Genomic DNA, 17,110 nt, shown 5'->3' with positions numbered 1-17,110 from the left:
ATCTATGGGAAAACGTAAGGTAGGTCCACATTTCTTCGAACAAAGACAGCCCAATTAAGTCAGTTTGAGTTAGGGTCTGTGCGCCGGAGAGAGGGGCGGAGAGATGGAGCGAGGCAGTCCGTAAAAGCAGTCTAACGAAGGGGGAAAAAGAAAGAAGGGAAAATATAGGAAGAGGGGAAAAAGAGGAGAGCTCGAGCGACTTTGTAGCCAAAGCGAAGCAACTTCTCTTTTCTTTTTTAGCTCCTCAATGGGAAGACATATGAAATATTAATAACAGCTCTAGCCATCGACTTCAGAGGCCCGCGCTAAAACTTAGTGTCTAATGAGACTCAGCTCATGAATTGCTAATGAGGATGCTTGGAATGTGTGTTTTAAGTGTTTGTGTGCAGGAGCGTGTGTGTTGCGGTGGGGGGAGGGGTCATTTGGTTGTGTATGTACGCTCGGGGGTGTGTATGGGGGGGTATGAGGAATGCAAAGTCTTTGGGAGACTTAACAGAGAACTTCATTAAAAAGCTGAAGTCTATACACACACACACACAAAATGTGAATATTCAAGAGCCTCACATGCATGCACACTCGCATATCATTAAAATACAGACTCCTAAAGACCTATTGACCAAATTTTTCTTATCACAAAACAGTGATACTCCGTGATATGATACTCCGGTTTTATAATCTTAGAGTTTGCATATATATATATATATATATATATATATATATATATATATATATATATATATATATAATGAAGACTATGACTTTACACATACCACCTACACTTTAGAAAACTCTTAAATGAAAAATTCTGAAAAAATCTCTTTAATTTTACATGTTGTGAATGACAGGCATGTTTCGTTTGAATATGTTCCATTAGAAAAAAAAATGCTACAAACTTTCATCATATATATATATTCAACACACTACTGAAGTATCATTGTTTCATGAAAATATTCAAACCTTGCACAGCGTGCAAAATGTTAATATGCACAAGTGCAAAAGAGAGAGAACTGTGAGTTTCAAAAGAGGAGAAGATCTTCAGTGTACAGTAACTTAGATGTCAGTCTGTTCCTCACACAGCTATCATGGCTTTATAAGACTTAGCATAATACCAGCTTTATGTTACTTTTATTGTAACCTTTAGTCATTTTTAAAGCTCAGCAGTCTCAAAACTCATTCACATTCATTGTAAGGAACTTCTGCTTTTGTCTTTCACAGAAGAAAGCAATCATATGGGCTTGGGACGATGAAAATGGTGAGTACACAATGCTATGTTTTTGGAGACATGAACTGTTTTCTACATCTTAAACCTTATATTAATAATATGACGAACCACTGATCTTCTCAAGGAAGTCAATGATACAATATCAAGCCATGTTAACTGTATTAAATCAATTCTTTTTCAATGAGCAGTGAAGTCTCGAGATACTCGTGTTGAGTCATAATAAACACAATCTGACCTCACTTTTGACCCCTGCCATATATTTCACTGAGAACACTAAGGAACATGTACAATAATATATAGAGTTGATGTCAGCTATCATTGTGCTGATGCTTCACATTGCTTTCTGTACTCTATGTGTGGCTTTTTGTGTGTTTTTTCCGGCACAATTATGCGAGTGTGTTTGCATGACTGAGAGAGTCTGAACTCCACATGCGCTGAATTGCTGAGGTCTGCTTCTGCACATGTGATGCATGGAGAGATTGTGTGTCAGTGTGGGTTTGTTCATATATCCTGGATAAATGTTGGTCTGCGATCTTCCTCTCTTCTATATGTCTGTGTGTGAGTGTGTGTGTCTTTCCGCCTGAGTGGCGCTGTCGGTGGGCATCGCTCAGATTCAGCTCGGCAGGCCGAGAAGATCATTAACAGAGACGGGAGGAGAGAGAGAGAAAGAGAGAGAGAGAGAGATTTGCTTTGTTCAGAATGGAATGCTTGCATACTGCTTACTATGCAGTATACAATGAATATTATTTTTATGAAGTATATAGAACACCATGCAATGACAGACACTTCAAAATTCTTTGAATTAGCTTTGTATTAAAATATTAATTTTTGTTTTATGATTAAAAAAAATAATAAGTCAGCTAAGTTACACAGATGTTGTATTATTTCTAGTTCACTGGAACACATTGGGCACCCCACTGCATTGTGGGATACATATTTATATATTGCACATTTTGGCAAACGAAGTAGGTCATCCGGATATTCTGTGCATTCATCATTTTGCATACTGTGCTTAGTATATATAATACAGAAATAGTAGGAGTAGTCGTAGTATGTCATTCTGGACACAGCCACTGGCTTTGGGCTTCTCATTATCTGTCTTGAGAGGAGAAGAACGCAGGCCGGCCAGCTCACTGTTCACAGTCACACAATTACAGCCGTCTCTCCACATATCCGTCCAATTCTCAAACTCATCTCAATTTGTGTCTTTGAGTGTCTCCCAATCACGCTTTTTAAGGGTTTAATGTTTTTTCCTCTCTCACGGGCTACTCAGAATAGCATGCTAACATACTACTTATTATTTCTGCAATATGCATACAGTATTTATTTATTTAGTTATTTATTCATTCTTCTATTCAGCAAGGACACACTGAATTGATCAAAGGTGACAGGTAAAGACTTACACACTGCTACAAAAAAAATCTATTTCAAATAAATTATGTTCTTTTAAACTTTCTATGTTTCTTTCTATCTATGGTATAAAAAATAGGCAGCACAACTGTTTCTGAAGGATCATGTGACACTGAAGACTGGAGAAATTATGCTTAAAATTCAGCTTTGTATGACTAGAATAAATTAAATTAAATTTTTTAAATATATTAAAATAGTCTAAAAAGAATTTTAAATTTTAATAATATTTTACAATTTTACTGTATTTTTGATCAAATAAATGCAGCCTTGGTGAGCAGAAGAGGCTTGAAATACTGTATTCCTCAATGCAACGCACTTGACCTGATCTTCCATTTAAAAATGAACTGGAGCCCCAGGTTTAACATCTTTCATTTGACTCATTATTTTAATTGGACTGTCTAAAGTAGACATTTTTACACAAATTGGCAAAATAACCATTTTTGTTCCAATAAAATAAGTGGACAGTACTCACAAGCACAAATGTTTAGCATTGTATAACAACAACAGTTTAATTTAATATTTATATATAATAATAATAATAATAATAAAATAAAATACATAGTAGGTGCAGTGTTCACTAAGCAGTATGCACTAATCAGTATGCCAGTATTATATTATACAAAGTCACTCTACTATTTATTATAAAAAAATAAATAAAAAAAAAAGTTCATAAATTTGTGAACTGGAGTACACTGGTCCAAAAAAAAAAAAAAAACATGGAGGATGGGGTAAAATACTATTAATATAAATAACGCGGAGCTGTAGATTCAGAATATCTGACTATGGTACAAGAATGCATAGCTAAAGCAGCTGTTGTTTATGTTTTATGATAATATTTGATAATCATAATTTTGTGGGAAAAAGTCAAAATGTAAGGTTATCAAATGGAATAATAGCATCTAAATCATTTCAAACAGTAAAAAGGACTGTTTCAAGTACATGTCTGTCTCGTTTCAACTCTACCACCGCTCTTCCAACAGTCTTTTTCCTCTTTTTAATTCCCTCGTGGTTTTCTTTTCCATCACTCTTTCCTTGGCACTAGTTAATATGCAGATTAATGTTACTATTAACACACTGATGGAGTCCGATGGCAAGCCATCAAAGACAATAAAGATGCTTAATGGAATCCAGGATCTGATGTAGTCAAAATTTGGGGTGAAGCTATAAATCAATAGAGACGATAACTCAACCAATTAAAAAAAAAAAAGTGTGTGAATGTGCATGTTAGAGCAATAGAAAGAGAATGTACACTAGATTCTTAAAGACGTCTTAAAATCCTTAAAGAGATAAAAAGGAGAGAATGGTATCATTATTCACCCTCTTGTCATTCCAAAACGGCATGACTTTCTTTCTTCTGTGAAACATAAAATAATATTTAGTCAAATGTCTTTTTTGTCTGTGCAGTGGAAGTCAATGGGCATCGAATTTCTCAAAATTCTTCAAAATATCTTCTTTTGTGTTCAACAGTAGAAAGAATTCCATGCAGGTTTGGAACAACATGAAGGTGAGTAAATGTAACAGGGTGAACTGTCCCTTTAAGGAATATGCTCAAGATCCCTAATGGATTTTCTAGAATAATTTGAAACTAATCCTAAAGAATCCTCTAAAGCCTGGATTCATGTGCACTTTGTTAATGATTTAATTCCTGCAAATAAGCAACCACAGCTTCAAATACAAGCACAGTATTATTTGATTATTTATTTTCATCAATATTATTTATTACCAATAGATGAACTTGCAGCATATTAAACTGAAACCACTCTTTTATTTGGAAAGCAAAAAGGATTTTTTCATGCAACTCAACGAAAGAAGCCCAGAGTCGCGTGTTATTAGTGGACTTGGCAACTCTGACTGTGTCATTTACAATTGTTGCTTATCAGTATGAAATGACCCCAGATGCTGGAACTGTGCAACTGTCGTTTATTCCAGACTATATGGATTACAAAAGACTTCCGTCACAACTGACCACCAACATCCGATAAAAACATCCTCACTCTTGGCAGTCTGACGAAGTCAAGAAAAAAAAACCCAGTGTGGATGTGTCGGTCACACTGGAATTATAAGGTCAGTTGAAGAACACTGCATTGTGGGATACACTGTTGCACACACTGAGCTCTGTTGTATATTACACACTACAGAGTTTGGAAAAATTTAGTAGGTCATCTGGGTATTCCACGCATATGACAGAGTGGATAAACAGAAAATCTAAAATAATAACAATAATAGAAAATAAAAGATGAAATTAATAAAAACAACAATTGGAATTTTCAGTTCATCATATTGGATTCTTGCAGAATTCTCCTTTGATCCCATTAGAAGCCTTTAGGACTGCTTCCAAATGATAATATAAAATCTAAAAGAAATTATCTATACACTTCTTTATGAGCTTTCAGAAAAAAAGGGGACGAGAAATATGAATAGATCTGTGTAAAAGATAAATCATACAAACGAGAAAGCTACAATCCAGAGAGAGAAGCTGTGAGAGAATGAGAGCGGCGAGCGAGACACGGGGAGACGTGCCACGAGGGTTCATTCCAGGCTATGTGTCGTGTCTGAGAGCTAGCAGTGACATGGGCAGCATATTAAACGCTGCATCCTGACCCATTTTCATCAAACTGACAAACAAAATCCACAAAATATTTCACCACACACAGGCACATCAGCACACAGACACACACGCTTATCTCCCATTTAGTTATGCAAATAAAATATACAAGCCAGAAAGTGAATATTCAAATACAGTGTTTTCAGAATGAAATATGTGGAGAGAGAAACAGTTTGCATTTTTTTCCATGACAAGAAATACCTTTGAAATACGGGTGAAATTCTGTAGGATGAAGTCAGACTGAGCACTGGGAATGACGCAACTAAGATTATTTGATCAACTCTGCTCATTTTTTAAAATCTTTTTGTCACCTGCTTCCTGCTCTCCCCCTGCCTCTTGAGCAGATAGATTTTTATTTTTTATTTTTTTTGCAGTCTTTGTGTTACAAACATAAATTATAACTCATATTATGTAGCTCAATATGAGATTTTTACCTGACGGGTGATAACACAGATCCCCTCGATATTATAGATCTAACTGACGGTATCATTAACACATTTGGGGTTGTGAAATATTATTACAATTTAAATCAATAAAATGTAATTTATTCCTGAGATGAAAAGCTGAATTTTCAGCATCAGTCTTCAGAAATCATGCTGATTTGCTGCTCAAGATACATTTCTGATAATTATCATTATTGAAAATAGTTGCTGCATAATATATCTGAATTTTGTGTGTGTTTGTTTATATATATTTATATATATATATAATATTTTTTTTTTTTTTTTTTTTTTTTTTTTTTCAGCATTCCTTGATGAATAGAAAATTTAAAAGAACACTTTTTTAAATACTGAAACTGTAATCTTTTGTAACATTATACATGCTTTTACTGTCACTTTTGGTCAATTGAATGCATCATTGCTGAATAAATGCATACATCTCTGCACTGTTTTCTGTACAACAGTTTGTACACACCTCATGACCTTATTTACATTCGCGCCAAATAAAAATGTAACGTCTGCCTGATCTAAAGTTCATTATTGTGGAATAATCAATTGAATTGAATCCAGTGCAAGACAAAAGCTCACTTTAAATGCTACACTCTCTTTTCCTGTCTAAGTTGGTGTTTTGAGCCTGAGTAATCTGCAAAGTGGACCAGACTCAGTGTGGACGGTCAGAGTCTGCTCTGTGAGACGAGGGTCAGTCATACAGTGGAAAGTGCCCGACTGGATCTGGATCTGCCAGGCTTTCCTCTGCGCATGCATTAATCATGGCTGCTCTCCTCTCGCCCATTAAAGCTCATCAATCTCAGTTTGCCCAGAGCTCCGGTGGGGGGGTCTTATGAAGATCTGATTAAATATGTAAGCACCTGATAATAGCAGCACATGCCAGGCTTCAGAGTCAATTGTCTTCAATGCGTACAGGCTCTAGCAAGTATCTGTGGTCGGGGTCAGAGGTCACAGAGGCGTCTGTCGTTTCATCTAACTTACTTGATTCTGATGCTAAACCGCTGTGGGCGGCAACACCAGGTGAAAAATCACACCAAGAAGTCTGAATATAATACATAGTCTGTGGCGACATTACTGTAGAATTTTTCTGAAAGCACAGGAACGGAAAAAGGTGCAAGCATGTGACACTCAACGGTGTGTGTGAGTGTGTGGAGGCCTGGATTGTTTGTGTGTGTGTGTGTGTGTGTGTGTGTGTGTGTGTGTGTGTGTGTGGAGAGTGTGCGAGCAGAGCTTTAATTAAGGTGGAATCAGAGCAGGATCTGTGCTGCCGTGATAACGAGCCTCATCTGAATTATTAACGAGAGCTGCACCCCCCTGGACGTGAAATCCCGTCTCACACACGCAAACAAACAATTCCAGAACATGCAATTAATAATGCACAAATAGTATCCAACTATACAATGGCAATGTGGTGCAACACATCAATGTATAGAATATGTATAGAATGTCAAACAGAGTTTTTACTTCTTCTCGTACAATTATTTTTTTTTTTTTATAATTAAGGTTTTAGGGAGCAAAGTTCATTGGCAATATTGTAACAGTCAGTGCATTACAGCCCATACAGACCCAGTGAAATGGCTTGACGAGTGCAACTCTTTAAGAACATAAACACATTATTCTTCAAAGTTTTGATAAATTGGTGGAAAATTCGTATGAATTTGTACAATCGGATTCACACAAAAACATACCATTTTTAGGAAAATAAAATATAAACATGAAGGTCCACCCCTAACTCTAAAGCTAACCGTCAGTGGAGCGAAAGGAGAAAATATACAAATGAGATTATACAAAATTATGTGCATTCACCACCAATTCACCAAAATGTAAAATAGTTATGCATTGCATTGTGTGTATTGCCTATTTCCTTTTGAAACAGGAAATTTGGGCAAGACAAAAGGTCCGGTCCCTATTGCAGTTCGAATAAGTAAGACAGGGACTTGTTTCTTAACCATTGGTTGTTGATTGGATTTTGAAATGTGGCTGTTGCACTCAAAAAAATAAATAAAAATGAATGCATATTTGGAGGGGTGGAGTTTAAACGGACTAAATGATTGGAGAGAGAAGTCTGTTGTTTTACCAGAAGATCCAGTTCTAACACTTTGATTAAAAGTTAGGTAAGGTGTTTTTTTTTTTTTTTTTTTTTTGATGATGCATATATATGGTTGCACCATTCACAACAAGAATATAACCTGCATCTACAAAATAGATAGAATGAATTTTAATTTCATGCTGACTTTAAAACACAAACATTCTCATCTTATAGAGTATATTACTGGACAAAGATTTCTATACACTCCCAAATGCAAGATGTTTGGTCCATTTTCCTGGAAGCGAAATGTAAATTTTAAATATGTATGACCTGCTAAAAGCAGGAGTAAACTAGCAATAGATGATGTCAAACCAACAGAGCAACCAACATTTAGCATTTTTGCCAGTGGATCAGGTCGCCTTCTTGCAGACCTTTTCTAAAATCATTTTTGATATTATGAATATTGGCTTATTCTGTACATGCTTATTCTGGCTAAGAACCACGGTGTGTAAAACAACCAACCATAGCTGTGTTTGTGACGTATAGAACTGTGTGAATTTGCTGGAATTCGTGTCACCCCAATAAAAGACTGGAGAGGAACACGGGGCAGGTTTTCACTACTAAAGAGTTCATGATAATGATATTGTCATGATATCTGTAGAAATTAAATAAATATATAATGCTGTTAGTAACATTCATCTGTCTTACTTAGCTTTCATCTGGCATCTACTCCGACATAATTTTGTGTGGCGGTATTAGTACATTGTGTCTTTTTTTTTTTTTATGATGGGGAACAACCAGCGTTTTAGTGCAATACTGCCACCTACTATGTTGGAGAATCAACCAGATGCAGCTACTGCTACCGAGTTACTAATGTAGCTCTAACATTATATCGATATATATATTTTTTTTTTACATATCATTGTAATTATTGTCAATGCTGGTATAATGACATCTCTACAGCCAATCACAATGGACTTGCCAATGTTTGTGTACAACATACATCAGAAGGTTTCATAGATTAATCTGAATAAGCCTTTGTGATTTTTCCTTCCATATATCTTCACCACTGATCTCATCTCCATAAACCTCATATATAACCCTCATATAATTTATTTCTATGTCAGATTAATATATGCATATTTCTCATTATTATCTAGTTCTAAAGGAAATCCAGCTTCCATGTTGTAAATGCAGAGTTTTCACTATTCAGCGCTCTTCAAATCATCCTCTGGATGCCGACTGTGTTGCAGTCACTTCTTCTACACAGTCTTTGTGGGAGTAACAGTGACAGTGTTTCTCCAGAGCTGAAGGCATCCAACTGAACCACTGCTCTGGCCAAATAACCTGGCACTGAGATCTGCCCTGCATCAATGCCAGGCTGGCCAGCGCTGCCACAGCTGGGGTGACTGAGGAGCCCAGTCAATCATTACAAAATTACTGCCACTGCTGCTCATGTATCTCTGTCTATTACACGCTCTTTCAATACTATGTGTGCTCATTACCTCGTCTACTGTTTCTATGCCTATTCCTCTCACATTAACGCTCAAGACAAGTTATAGAGTTACAACAATGAAGATAAAAGGAAAGTGTTGTTAACTCAAAATTGAACTCCTCTCCCCTTTTTTCTGCATAGGTATCCTAGATATGCCTATAAGTCCCAACAATCACAAATGAGTCCTTCTTAATATTTAAATTGTTTCTCAAAGCAAGGAATAAGATTACATAAAATAAAGACGTTTGCTGAAGTTTCCTGATCTTCACAAAGAAACAAAACAACGTTTCATCTGATTATCAAGATTCTCATCAATCTCTTTCCAGACTGAATGTTTTGAGCTCTTCCATCCACATTCATTTTATAGCTCTAAACTCTTACTGTATGTCAACAACTTTATCATTTGTGTCTGTTTTTATTTCTCCTTAAGGAAAAATATCTGAAAAAAAAATAGATATTTAAATAAAAGATGACTCCATTAAGTTCTTTGAAAAAGCAACCTCTGAGCTATAGAGTTTAACTTTGGCTATAGATAAAGCTCCAGTATATATTCTCTGTGTCTGGAAAAACCTATAAACCGCTGTAGACACACATGCATTAACGGTAAGCCCCATCCTGTTACTTATTTTTAAATCACAGATAAACGCAATAAATACTTGGAAGGCTTGAGGAAATCTGATTAGTGATTCCATTCGTCTCAACAGCCAGTTGCAGGATGTGACACACTCTTGGTGTACGATTATACAAGATGCCTCACATCAGTGGGATCATCTGAAAACCTCATGTTACACCGCAGATACATAGAGACACTTTAAAAGAATGCGAACATGAAAGCAAAACCCTCCAACATAGCATCCCTCCGTGAACCACATTGGTCATTTGAATGAGCCATGCATGTTCTACTCTGCCCTTCTGCCCGCCATACAACAGCCATAATCTGAGCCTCCACATTAATAGCAGCTAACTGATGCCAAAGACAAGCCCAGCCGGGAGACACGAAACCGGCTGCCACAGTTTAAAGAAGCCGCTCTCGGACAGAATTACACAACAGCTATTAAAGACTGCTTTCAATGGCACTGGCTGTGTGTGATCTCTGTCTGAGATCACACACATATGTGATGCCTCCAGATGTATCTATCTATCTATCTATCTTGTATAAGAGTGCTGAGGAGGTTCTACACATTCCTAAGTAAATATGTTTGCGTGTTTTTGTGTGTAGCGCACAGGCCCGCATGTGTCAGAATTAAATGCGCATTAAAATCCGCCGCCAAATGTTATGTGGCCAACATGTGTGAGCATGGTCTGTTTTCCACAACCTTATTTTGATTGAATCAAGTTGTTTTTCTCCATTTTCTCCTCCTGCCGGCCAATCAAATCTCTGGCCTTATGGAAACATATGAGCGACATACAGCTGCGCATCCCTGGGCAGCACAAACAAGTCGTAAAAGGAATTAAACCAGATTTAATTTCAGTTCAGAACTACAGGCTTAAGATTAGTTTAGTCCATCTCTTTGTCCTTTATATCCAATGAGAAAACAAGGGTCTAGCATGAGGTAAATATCCCATTTAGAAATATTAAACACTCCTGTTGTTTTGATGATGTAATAAAAGGCATGTGTGCATCAACTATTGCACACATATGAAAAACAAAAACATTCTGTGAGACAAGATGAATCTGAACAAGAGCACGCCATAATCTTAAATCAAGAGTAAATGGAGCAATAGATCTTTTAATGTATTTTTTAAATTAGTATTCATATTATTAATTAAACTTTAGGTTTTAACAATATTAACTCTGTCCCCTTATACATATATATATATATATATATATATATATATATATATATAAATAAATGTTCTTCTGGCTTTTTATTCTGTAATGTTTTTTCATTGTATCTAACATCTCCAGTCAGTTGAAAGAAAACACTTCACAATTGTTTGTCATTCTGGATGTTTTGTGATGTGATCTCGGTGATCTGAAATGCTTGCCAGAAAGCCACAAACCACAGAGAGAAACAGAATTCAAATTCAGTGTCTGACTATCATTTTCTAACTCAGATGTTGGTGCTGAGGGAACCGAGAGAGAGACAGACAGACAGAGGTCCCTTGGGTTCTCCATGAAGCTTGTGAGAGCATGTGCATACAGTTCAAAATATCAAATCTTGAAATCTAATTAAAACCTTTGAACCATATGACACAAAAAATGAACAGCTGAAACATTCAGCGTGGTTTATTCTTTTGCCAACCAATGTGGTGCAATTATGCGGTTGCATTTGCTTCACTAAATAACCCTCTTCGATTATGTAATGTTTTAATTACAATTTTACACCGCCTATTTTATTTCCCATAGTCTTTTGGATGGATGTCAGGACTGAAGAAGAGACGGAAGAGGGAGGGAGGGAAGGAGGGAGGAAGGGGTTAGGAGGAGGAGGGTGCGTTCTGGAGATCTCAGAGCAGACAGACAGGCGCGCTTGCGTGAGTGCGTGCGTGGCCGACGCGCGGGGAAGCTGACCGGACCCGTGCGTGTCCCCCAGGTGACCTGCCTTACGAGCGCGGCCCGCGCACTCCAGCTCTCCAGCTCAACGCGTCATAAACGCCATTATTGCGTCATAGACGGACACTATTGTAGATTTAAAATATTGTAAGAGCAATGAACTCACTGAACTCTAGCCCGTCTGCTCTCCTCCCTGTGAAAACGTTTCAAATGCATGATTTAGGGAACAGCCTTCACCACAACGTGTCAAAAGCATGTAGGTATCTGGCACGAGCGAAGGACAGCTTTTTGTGAAATGCAAGATACCTACATGACGAGCGCAGAACATGCAATTCTAACACATACGATCAGGTGGTAACCGTACCTTCCAGCCGGCTGAGCTATTGCTGTCTCCTTTATCCTTGAAATAGGGCACAAATCGCACCATCCAGTCGTAGATTTGCGATAAGGTGAGCCTTTTCTCGGGGGTGCTCTCTATGGCACGCGTGATCAGATCCGCGTACGACTGGTTGCCCCACGCGTTCCGTCGCGACGACTTGGATTTGCGCAGCTGGCCGGACACATCCAGCGCGGCGCCGGACATGCACGCAGGGGCGGCCGCGATAGGGGCAGGGGCGCCGGCTGGATGCTTGAACTCCGTCGGCGCCCCTCCGCTTCGACACGCCGGCACATTGCGCGGCTCCACTTTCACCGGCAGCGCGCGGCTCTCCTCCTCCGGACACGGCAGCGGCCAGGTGCACGACCTCGGGCGGCAGTGCGGCTCATAGTCGGCGTCCAATTCAACCTGATGCGCGTCTACCCCGCTGCTCTCCATCATTAACATGCTGCTTTTGAGCGTCAAAAGGCAAGGTCAAGGGAAAAGCAACAATGCGCCCTTAAATCCAGTAAGGATGGACTGTGTGGGGTTCTCTCTGTCTGTAGTCTTTTTACACCAAATTCAAAACGTGAATAAGAGCAAAAGCACCGGGAGCCGTGAATAGTCTGCTCATTCTCGTGTCTCTATTCTGCTGTAATGTAGGCTACTAAACACGCAAAAGCATCCAATGCATCACGACATGCAACAGTCTGTCTTCCATATTACTGAACAATTCAGTCACACGCAAGCGGGTGTCCATAGGGCTGAGGTGCTGAAATCACACACCCATCACTGAAGCGTCTCGTGCATGCAAAGTCCCTTTAATCGCGCGCTCGCACCAACTGTTGATTGCTTTGACAGACGGTCTGACAGACACGCTGGGCAAAGCTTGTAAATCTATCACATCAAGAAGGGCGAAATCAATTGACTTCCTCTCGAGTCTGGCCACAGTTTCCGTTTGTCTGGAGCTCTCCCGTCCCTTTTTTTTCCCTCCGCAGATTTGTAAGCGGTCTCTCACGCGAGCGCAGCCACTATTATTGATAGTAGACACGGCTCGAGCGCCCTAAAAATAGGGTCGCGTGAATGGAGCCGCACAAGTCAGCCGCGTCTTCTCCCGATTATGAATTTCCCCACGCGTTTTTTCTTTTCGCTGCGTTAGATAAAATATTCAGCCGAACATTCCTTCCACATCGGTTCACGCCTGTTTGCGGATGACTAGACGGGGCTGTAGCGGCGGATAAATGCTGCTATCAGATAATTGGACGGCGCTTGAATCAAGTCACTCCCTCCAGAACAGGTTTATCCGGGGGACGCGCATCTTCCACACAACATTCCTGCCTCTTTAGAAAGATTTACATGTGCAGAATTTCCTTGCACGTCCATCTCTAATGGCAAGTCGTTTTAGCATTTATTTTGAGTACAATGTAAAAATGATTTTTCGAAGTAGTAAATAAAACAAATATTATTGGAGCATGTTTTATAAGAAAATAATAGCTATCTCAGTTTTCTACATAACATTTTCACATTTGTTTCAATGTGTTGCTTGTTTCTTTGTAGTTACCTGTGAAATTTACTAGATGTTTCTATATGAAAATTGTTCCTCCAGTGTACTTTTTTCAACTAGGCTACTAAGTAATCCTACTTTAACAACCACTTTTAACTTTCAATTTCACTATCGTTATGCACTATACTTGAATTGAATCCAATATAGGCCTAATATAATTCAATTAAAAAAAAAAATAATAATAAAATGAAAAAAAAAAAAGCTATTTCCAAATGGAATAAACTTTGGTGTCTGCTGTAATGTGGTTTGTACAGTGTCTGTTCAGTTAGTACTAGGAACACTGGAAACTGAATAGTTATGAATAGCTAGTAGTGATGAGTTTTCAGCATCACAAGGTCCAATCAACTGGAACAGTCAGTATTTAAACTAATAGATACAATAAACTGGAATACATACAAGTTGAAATTGAATATGGGGATCTGTGGAAAATATATTAATGGCAAAAATTGTCATTTGATAGATTTAGTGCTAGGCCTATATCTATATCTACTAGTTAAACTTCAAAAGATACCAAACATTATTGTTTATTGTTACTGTTATATAAGCATGTATATATATATTTGTGTGTGTGTGTGTGTGTGTGTGTGTGTGTGTGTGTGTGTGTGTGTGTGTGTGTGAATGAATGAATACTACTGAATAATTGAATAATGTCCAAACAGCTTGCCATATATTTCTAGATTTTGCAATGAATTTATTTATAATAGAATTTGTCAGCGTTCGTTTTCGGAAATGCAGTGCAACCTGTTGCGTTGTCAGGCGGCGGGATGTGAGCAGAGTGCGTGAAATCCCCGCGGCCCGCACTGGCCATGCATGCATTTAACACGGCTTTACTGCCCACATGATGACAGTTCCCGTGAAAAACGGTCGAGAGCAGCTATTCATGGATGCATGTCAGTAGATAATCGCCACCCCAACATCATATTATCCATGAGAGACACTGCAGCGCCAGAAACATTCTGCCAAAACGTGCTTCGGATGAGGAGGGGTGCGCTTCTTTTGGAAAGGAAGGCTCTTGGCAAGCGTTTCTCTTGTCTATGAACAAGTGCGGTGGGCGGGACGCGAGTGTGTGTGTGTGTGTGTGTGTGTGTGTGTGTGTGTGACTCGCTGATAAATTGACCGAGGGGATTCCGCCCACGCCGGGAGCCTATAGAATCTGACAGGAGGGCGGGGCTCGCGGACATGCTCCGCGCTCATTGGCTGTCCCGAGGCACAGGTGGGCGGTAACAATCTGCTTGTATAAAAGCCGTAACCCCCTTCTCGGGTGGAAAATCCCCCAACGGTGACGTAACTGTGGACCATTGACAGCTGGTCGTCAATGGCAACCTCATCCTCCAATGCTCTGTAGTGGAATGCTTTCATCGTGATTAAATGCTGCTTTTACAACACAACATGTGGAAAAGAGAGGGAGAGCGAGAGGTACATGCAGGAAGGTAGGGATAAGAGGGAGAAATGCTGTAAATGAGAACGAACAGAGGTTTAATTCACAACACATGGGCCTGTGGTTTTGAAAAGGAGATTTTTAAGCACCACAGTGAAGTTGTAACAGGAATGTGGTGTGACTCCTACAGTACGGAATGAAAACACTGAGCTTGAGCCAACTGAACAGATTTAATGGCATATTCGTCTTTGCTGTGAGAGCCCGGGGTAAATACATAAGACCCTGTGCTGTGATTTTGAGGAGACCGGGGCAAGTTGTCACAAGAGCTACATAAGATTTATTGTCACTGTCCAGTTATGCAAATGTGAGTTTTCACTATAGCTGTGGTTTTGTATGAAGGTTTCAAAACACCTTCAATTATAATAATTTTGTGGGAATTCTATCCACCAAACCAAAAATTCAGTATCATATTTTTATTGCGGTTGTGTAACCATAAAGTAAGTAAACACAATAAAAGTACAGTAACATGCATTCAGAATGTCAGTCAATTATATAATCAAGATATCAGCTGTAAAAAAAAAAAAAAAAAAAGTTGATAATGGCTAATTTTTTTGAATGTCAAGCTGGCCAGTCTGTCACACTTTTTTTATTTTATTTATTATTATTATTATTATTATTATTATTATTATTATTATTATTTGTGCAAACCAAAACAAAGGTTTGATATTTTTTGTATATAATATTTAACATTTCTATTTATTTATTTATTTGTTGTTTGTACTGTTTTATTTCATTGGCAGGTTACTTTGTGTTCCAATGTGCCCAATAAAGTGTGCTGTTTGAAGAGAGCGTATATGTTGCATTCAAAGGGCATTAAAGTGTGCAAGACATGAATTTTCATTGTATTTATATACAGAGGTATATAATGTCACACTGTTTCGTCTGTGTGTGAAAACACAAATCCGTAAATGAATGAACGAAGATGAATGAACTAAACTTTGAGGAGCTATCACACTATCACTGCATAGCAGATCTTCTATCTTTAATTGCTCTTCTCAACTGTTTAGTTTGTATCTCACTAATGCTGACACTTATGCATGCACTCACCGAGGTGATCGAGAATTTCTTTGACAGCAAATTAAAGGAAGTAAACATGCAATTGCTGTTGGGTTTGAAGCGGGCCTCGAGCGTTCACATCAGAGTTCTGTCAGTGAGATTACATTGCGCTCAAACCAGGGGTCCGTCACAGGGAAGCAAATCTAGGGCATCAAATAAATATGCTTAAAATGATTTAAAGTGAGATTTATGACTGCATTGTCCCCAACCCCACTTCTTGTTCTCTTCATACTGTATATTTGTGTCTCTGACACACTCCTTTTTGTACATTTAATTAGTGGCGTTTGCTGAGGATATTGCTCATACTTTGGATTAGTGATTTAAACAATCTTTGGTGCTTATTTTGAGCTACCGATACCTAAAACAAAACTGATTCACACTGAAGGGTGTACCTGGGCAATGTATGAGGGATTGTTGACATTGACACTGCAGTTTTCAGATGCAATCATTTGGACTGTTACTGTTTTTTTTTTTTGTTGTTGTTGTTGTTGTTTTTTAAGTGATGAAATTTTATTGGTTTATTCAGAGTCAGTAACTGGTAGATCTACATCAGCACGATACCAAGAGACCTTCTCATATAAATACGTACAACTGAGAGTAGTGTCTTCTGCTTATGTCCATTACCATATATCCCTGTTGATCTCAGGAGGTGTATGAGACAGCATAACTGAGCTGAGGCACTACTGTATTTTAAACAATCATTCATACACTGTTGCCAGACCCAATTTACTAGAGTTCACTTAACAAAATAAGTGATCCACCAAACGGACATGAGTCAGATTTGCTAAAATGTTGGATACTCGTTTAAACTAAGGCATACAGACATGTGTGGTCGCTTTGGTCTTAAGTCAGTGCACCCCATATCAATGCCCTAGCAATCATGCTAACCATCTTCACAATCACAGTCATGTATTAAAGGGATACTCCATTGCAAAATTAAAATTTTGTCATTAATCACTTACCACCATGTCGTTCCAAACCCGTAAAAGCTTT

General features: G+C 38.4%; 1 protein-coding gene across 1 annotated transcript in view; it reads right to left on the bottom strand.

The window, feature by feature from the left end:
* LOC109078375 (forkhead box protein O6-like) overlaps positions 1-13,400 on the bottom strand; it is a 31,771-nt gene extending 18,371 nt beyond the window's left edge. Inside the window, exon 1 of the mRNA XM_042776049.1 lies at positions 12,069-13,400. Coding sequence (XP_042631983.1) covers positions 12,069-12,527 — 459 coding nt within the window. The 5' untranslated portion in view covers positions 12,528-13,400. The remainder of the gene's footprint in view (positions 1-12,068) is intronic.
* Positions 13,401-17,110: the final 3,710 nt, after the last annotated feature.

This window comes from Cyprinus carpio, chromosome A19, assembly GCF_018340385.1.
Source record: "Cyprinus carpio isolate SPL01 chromosome A19, ASM1834038v1, whole genome shotgun sequence".
In the NCBI taxonomy this organism is placed as follows: Eukaryota; Metazoa; Chordata; class Actinopteri; order Cypriniformes; family Cyprinidae; genus Cyprinus; species Cyprinus carpio.
This window is presented reverse-complemented; position numbering and strand designations above follow the sequence as displayed.